Here is a 7,500-nt window from a genome sequence, read left to right as displayed (position 1 = left end):
CCCAGTCTGAAACACATAGAACACACGACTGTGACTGTCTATACGGGCCTCCCAGTCTGAAACACATAGAACACACGACTGTGACTGTCTATACGGGCCTCCCAGTCTGAAACACATAAAACACATGACTGTGACTGTCTATGCGGGCCTCTCAGTCTGAAACACACACACACACACACACACACACACACACACACACACACACACACACACACACACACACACACACACACACGACTGTGACTGTCTAACAGGCCTCCCTGTCAGCAAGGCAATATATATCATGTACACTGAGTTGACAAAACATTAGGAACACCTGCTCTTTCCATGACATAGACTGACCAGGTGAATCCAGGTTAAAGTTATGATCCCTTATTGATGTCAATAAATCCACTTCAGTCAGTGTAGATGAGGAGGAGTGAGGAGACAGGTTAAAGAAGGATGTTTAAGTCTTGAGACAATTGAAACATGGATTGTGTGTGTGTCATTCAGAGGGTGAATGAGCAAGACAAAATATTTAAGTGACTATAAAACGGGGTATGGTAGTAGGTGCCAGTCGCATTGGTTTGAATGTGTCAAGAACTGCAACGTTGCTGGGTTTTCCACGCTCAACAGTTTCCCGTGTGTATCAAGAATGGTCCCCCACCCAAAGGACATCCAGACAACTTGACACAACTGTGGGAAGCTTTGGAGTCTACATGGGCCAGCATCTCTGTGGAACGCTTTCCATACCTTGTAGAATCCAGGCCCCGACACAGTGAGGCTGTTCTGAGGGGAAAAGGGGTTGCAACTCAAACATCATGAAGGTGTTCCTAATGTTTTGTACACTCAGTGTATATGACACACACTGAAATAAGTCAACCACTAATTCTAATATTATTACTAATTGTATAAATTCTACCATGTCAGATTATGAGTCGGTCAACTGACATGATCAGGATTTTAATCTTTCTCTTCCTCCCTGAGAAACACACACTACTCACTGGGAGGAAGTGGCTCATCTACTCTCTGGTAGCGACCCATGTCGTGACGGACAGAGGGCAGGGAGCGGACGGACTGGTGACCGTTGACTTGACCTGTGGCCCCTGAAGAAGATGAGGAGAGAGGAACACATTAAAACACATTGTGGCCCCTGGACAAGATGAGAAGAGAGGAACACATTAAAACACACTGTGGCCCCTGGACAAGATGAGAAGAGAGGAAGACATTTAAACACACCGTGGCCCCTGGACAAGATGAGAAGAGAGGAACACATTAAAACACACTGTGGCCCCTGGACAAGATGAGACGAGAGGAACACATTAAAACACACTGTGGCCCCTGGACAAGATGAGAAGAGAGGAACACATTTAAACACACTGTGGCCCCTGAACAGAATACAGATTAAACACACCAGTGCACACGCACACTCAAACACACATTAAAACCTCACTGTGTCATGAACACCAGAGGGAAAGACCGACATAATCTGACAACAATCAACGTTAATAAACGTCAAGTGAATAATACTGGGGGGTTTTTCACATTTCTTAATCCTTTTGTTCTTTTGTTCATTTTCCAAAGATCTTTTTAGAGGATTTAAGGAGCTTTTCATGTTTCTTTCCTCGTCCTGAACCGGGTCTATCCCTCTGTGGTACTGTACTGTATGACCATGGAGCAGAAACATCACTCTGGACAAAATATCACAGAAGATAATATTGTAGATGCACATCAACCTCTATGGAAGGACCATGAACAAAGTGTCCACCTGAACATTACAAAATGCCTCTGAAGACCTAACACAAACCGGTGGCTGGTCAACTATGTTAGCTAGCGCCGTCGTTGACTTTAAAACAGATGTTTTTTAGCTTGGGTCAGGGGAGCCAAAGACTTCCTGTCACAGCTTGCTGTGAAATAGACACAAATTACTTCCTTAAAATTTGTGACAGGCACACGGAAAAGTCACACACTTTTCACAACGCATTTTGTGTGTCTGACACATTATGTTATACCCCCCCCCCCCCCCCACCACCCATCCTCCCCAACCAACCTCCCTGCTATCGTTTCTGGCTTATGTAATTGACTGTTTTTATCTGGGATTGAAATGCACTGTATACAAAATCGTGTCCTACACACATTTGTGTACTTTTACTTTGTGCCTGTCATGAATTTCCAATAAGCAATTTGTGTGATACTGGGTTGCTGTGTCCTGTCTCTCACCTCCTGCCTCGCTGCCCTCCTCAGAGACACTCTGAGAAGAGTCGATTGGCCCGCTCGCCTCAGAAGACCGCGCCCCCTCCTCCTGAGACACGCCTCCAGACGCCTGCATGGACCTCCTCTGCCAGATCTCCCCACCCTCTTCTTCCTCATTGGCTGCTGCGCTGGCGGTCCTTGCTCCTGTGACATCAGAGCCAGAGGCCCCGCCCCCCTGGTCGGCAACGCTACTGGTCGTCGGGGAGGTTGCAATGGCACTTGCTCCTTCACTGGATGACTCCGCCCCTTCCTCCTCAGCCTTGGGCGCCATTTCCTCTTCCTTCCGTCCCTTCTGAAAATAGAGCAGAGTATTCTTTATTGTTAAACTTTGGCATTTATCCTTCATCACTAAGATATGAACACATTTAGATGAACCTAAAGTTGAAATGTACAGTAAAATACATGTGGTGGAGCGTTCTGTTAGGAGGTGGGCCTGCCCAGACCCTGGTCTGACAGCACCACTCACCTGAGTAGTGGATGTCTTCAGAACAGCAGGCAGTGAGTTCCTGAGGGGCTCCTGGGCTGCTGTGGCCCCTGAGATCGTTGGTTGCTGGCTGGCCTCAGTCCTGGCTGCCACAGCGTCCTCTGACACCCCCTGCACTGCAGTATTCGTCTCAGGTATTGGAGATAGAGGAGCCCCAGCTCCAGCCCCAGGACCAACCACAGATCCAGGTCTGGCCTCAGCTCCAACCCCAGGTCTGGCTACAGTTAGAGTGCCAACCACAGATCCAGGTCTGGCTACAGTTAGAGAGCCAACCACAGCCATGGATCCAGCTCCAGTCCTCGCTTCAACTGCAACTCCAACCCCAGCCATGGATCCATCCCCAGATCCAGCCCCATCTCCAGCTCCATCCCCAGATCCAGCCCCATCTCCAGCTCCATCCCCATCCCCATCTCCATCTCCATCCCCAGATCCAGACCCATCTCCAGCTCCATCCCTAGATCCAGCCCCATCTCCAGCTCCATCCCTAGATCCAGCCCCATCTCCAGCTCCATCCCCAGATCCAGCTCCATCTCCAGCTCCATCCCCAGCTTTTGTCCCCTGTGCTCCCTCAACCTCTCCCCTGTTTGCCTCTGTCCCCTCTTTCTCTTGTTTCCCCAGGTCCTGAGAGGCAGCTCCCTTCCCAACCCCAGCCTGAACACCATTGGCCAGTGGCAGCAAGGGCTTCCTGTCATGGGGTGGATGGTCCCTGGACGGCCCTGCCTCCTCGTCTTCATCAGAGTCTATATGCAGCATGGCGCTGAGTCGTGTGTTCGTCGGGAAACTGGACCTCAGCTTGGGTGACGTCGCGCCCAGGGGCCGCTCTCCCGGGCCCTTAGGAGCTTCGATGGCATCCAAGTAGTCGTTGAGGGACACCTGTCGATGGGTGTGGCCGCCCGGGATTGCCAATCCTAGTTAGATTAGATTAGATACTTTTATTGTCTCTTGTTCACAGAAATGTACTTTGCGTACAGAAAGCATGTTACATTAAAAAACACCAACAATTACATGTTACATGAAACATACTAACAGTTACATGAAACATACTAACAGTATGACAGTTACATGAAACATACTAACAGTATGACAGGTCCATCAGACATACTAACAGTTACATGAAACATACTAACAGTATGACAGTAACATGAAACATACTAACAGTATGACAGTAACATAAAACATACTAACAGTATGACAGTTACATGAAACATACTAACAGTTACATGAAACATACTTACAGTTACATGAAACATACTAACAGTATGACAGTTACATGAAACATACTAACAGTATGACAGTAACATGAAACATACTAACAGTATGACAGTAACATGAAACATACTAACAGTATGACAGTTACATGAAACATACTAACAGTATGACAGTAACATGAAACATACTAACAGTATGACAGTAACATGAAACATACTAACAGTTACATGAAACATACTAACAGTATGACAGTTACATGAAACATACTAACAGTATGACAGTAACATGAAACATACTAACAGTATGACAGTAACATGAAACATACTAACAGTAACATGAAACATACTAACAGTTACATGAAACATACTAACAGTTACATGAAACATACTGACAGTTACATGAAACATACTAACAGTTACATGAAACATACTAACAGTATGACAGTTACATGAAACATACTAACAGTTACATGAAACATACTAACAGTATGACAGTTACATGAAACATACTAACAGTTACATGAAACATACTAACAGTTACATGAAACATACTAACAGTATGACAGTTACATGAAACATACTAACAGTTACATGAAACATACTAACAGTATGACAGTAACATGAAACATACTAACAGTTACATGAAACATACTAACAGTTACATGAAACATACTGACAGTTACATGAAACATACTAACAGTTACATGAAACATACTAACAGTATGACAGTAACATGAAACATACTAACAGTATGACAGTTACATGAAACATACTAACAGTATGACAGTTACATGAAACATACTAACAGTATGACAGTTACATGAAACATATTAACAGTATGACAGTTACATGAAACATACTAACAGTATGACAGTAACATGAAACATACTAACAGTATGACAGTAACATGAAACATACTAACAGTTACATGAAACATACTAACAGTTACATGAAACATACTAACAGTTACATGAAACATACTAACAGTATGACAGTTACATGAAACACACTAACAGTATGACAGTTACATGAAACATACTAACAGTTACATGAAACATACTAACAGTATGACAGTTACATGAAACATACTAACAGTATGACAGTAACATGAAACATATTAACAGTATGACAGTTACATGAAACATACTAACAGTATGACAGTTACATGAAACATACTAACAGTTACATGAAACATACTAACAGTATGACAGTTACATGAAACATACTAACAGTATGACAGTTACATGAAACATATTAACAGTTACATGAAACATACTAACAGTTACATGAAACATACTAACAGTTACATGAAACATACTAACAGTTACATGAAACATACTAACAGTTACATGAAACATACTAACAGTAACATGAAACATACTAACAGTTACATGAAACATACTAACAGTTACATGAAACATACTAACAGTTACATGAAACATACTAACAGTTACATGAAACATACTAACAGTATGACAGTTACATGAAACATACTAACAGTATGACAGTTACATGAAACATACTAACAGTTACATGAAACATACTAACAGTTACATGAAACATACTAACAGTATGACAGTTACATGAAACATACTAACAGTATGACAGTAACATGAAACATACTAACAGTATGACAGTTACATGAAACATACTAACAGTATGACAGTTACATGAAACATACTAACAGTATGACAGTTACATGAAACATACTAACAGTATGACAGTTACATGAAACATACTAACAGTTACATGAAACATACTAACAGTTACATGAAACACACTAACAGTTACATGAAACATACTAACAGTTACATGAAACATACTAACAGTTACATGAAACATACTAACAGTTACATGAAACATACTAACAGTTACATGAAACATACTAACAGTATGACAGTTACATGAAACATACTAACAGTTACATGAAACATACTAACAGTTACATGAAACATACTAACAGTTACATGAAACATACTAACAGTTACATGAAACATACTAACAGTATGACAGTTACATGAAACATACTAACAGTATGACAGTTACATGAAACATACTAACAGTTACATGAAACATACTAACAGTTACATGAAACATACTAACAGTTACATGAAACATACTAACAGTATGACAGTTACATGAAACATACTAACAGTATGACAGTTACATGAAACATACTAACAGTTACATGAAACATACTAACAGTATGACAGTTACATGAAACATACTAACAGTATGACAGTTACATGAAACATACTAACAGTTACATGAAACATACTAACAGTTACATGAAACATACTAACAGTTACATGAAACATACTAACAGTATGACAGTTACATGAAACATACTAACAGTATGACAGTTACATGAAACATACTAACAGTTACATGAAACATACTAACAGTTACATGAAACATACTAACAGTTACATGAAACATACTAACAGTATGACAGTTACATGAAACATACTAACAGTATGACAGTAACATGAAACATACTAACAGTTACATGAAACATACTAACAGTATGACAGTTACATGAAACATATTAACAGTTACATGAAACATACTAACAGTTACATGAAACATACTAACAGTTACATGAGACATACTGACAGTTACATGAAACATACTGACAGTATGACAGTTACATGAAACATACTAACAGTATGACAGTTACATGAAACATACTAACAGTATGACAGTTACATGAAACATACTAACAGTTACATGAGACATACTGACAGTTACATGAAACATACTAACAGTATGACAGTTACATGAAACATACTAACAGTATGACAGTTACATGAAACATACTAACAGTTACATGAAACATACTAACAGTTACATGAAACATACTAACAGTTACATGAAACATACTAACAGTATGACAGTTACATGAAACATACTAACAGTATGACAGTAACATGAAACATACTAACAGTTACATGAAACATACTAACAGTATGACAGTTACATGAAACATACTAACAGTTACATGAAACATACTAACAGTTACATGAAAATTACTAACAGTTACATGAGACATACTGACAGTTACATGAAACATACTGACAGTATGACAGTTACATGAAACATACTAACAGTATGACAGTTACATGAAACATACTAACAGTATGACAGTTACATGAAACATACTAACAGTTACATGAGACATACTGACAGTTACATGAAACATACTAACAGTATGACAGTTACATGAAACACACTAACAGTATGACAGTTACATGAAACATACTAACAGTATGACAGTTACATGAAACATACTAACAGTATGACAGTTACATGAAACATACTAACAGTATGACAGTTACATGAAACATACTAACAGTATGACAGTTACATGAAACATACTAACAGTATGACAGTAACATGAAACATACTAACAGTTACATGAAACATACTAACAGTATGACAGTTACATGAAACATACTAACAGTTACATGAAACATACTAACAGTTACATGAAACATACTAACAGTTACATGAGACATACTGACAGTTACATGAAACATACTGACAGTATGACAGTTACATGAAACATACTAACAG

At 39.9% G+C, this 7,500-nt stretch overlaps 1 protein-coding gene across 1 annotated transcript in view; it reads right to left on the bottom strand.

Moving 5' to 3' along the window:
• The window catches only part of LOC110516423 (E3 ubiquitin-protein ligase HECW2), an 87,082-nt gene that overhangs the window by 15,663 nt on the left and 63,919 nt on the right, over positions 1 to 7,500 (bottom strand). The window contains exons 10-12 of the mRNA XM_036951593.1: positions 2,699 to 3,624; positions 2,200 to 2,524; positions 984 to 1,085 (exon numbers count right to left, since the gene is read on the bottom strand). Coding sequence (XP_036807488.1) covers positions 984 to 1,085; positions 2,200 to 2,524; positions 2,699 to 3,624 — 1,353 coding nt within the window. The remainder of the gene's footprint in view (positions 1 to 983; positions 1,086 to 2,199; positions 2,525 to 2,698; positions 3,625 to 7,500) is intronic.

The sequence above is a fragment of the Oncorhynchus mykiss genome, chromosome 18 (genome assembly GCF_013265735.2).
Source record: "Oncorhynchus mykiss isolate Arlee chromosome 18, USDA_OmykA_1.1, whole genome shotgun sequence".
Taxonomy (NCBI): Eukaryota; Metazoa; Chordata; class Actinopteri; order Salmoniformes; family Salmonidae; genus Oncorhynchus; species Oncorhynchus mykiss.
Note: the sequence above shows the minus strand (reverse complement) of the source record. Positions and strands in the feature narration are given on the sequence as shown.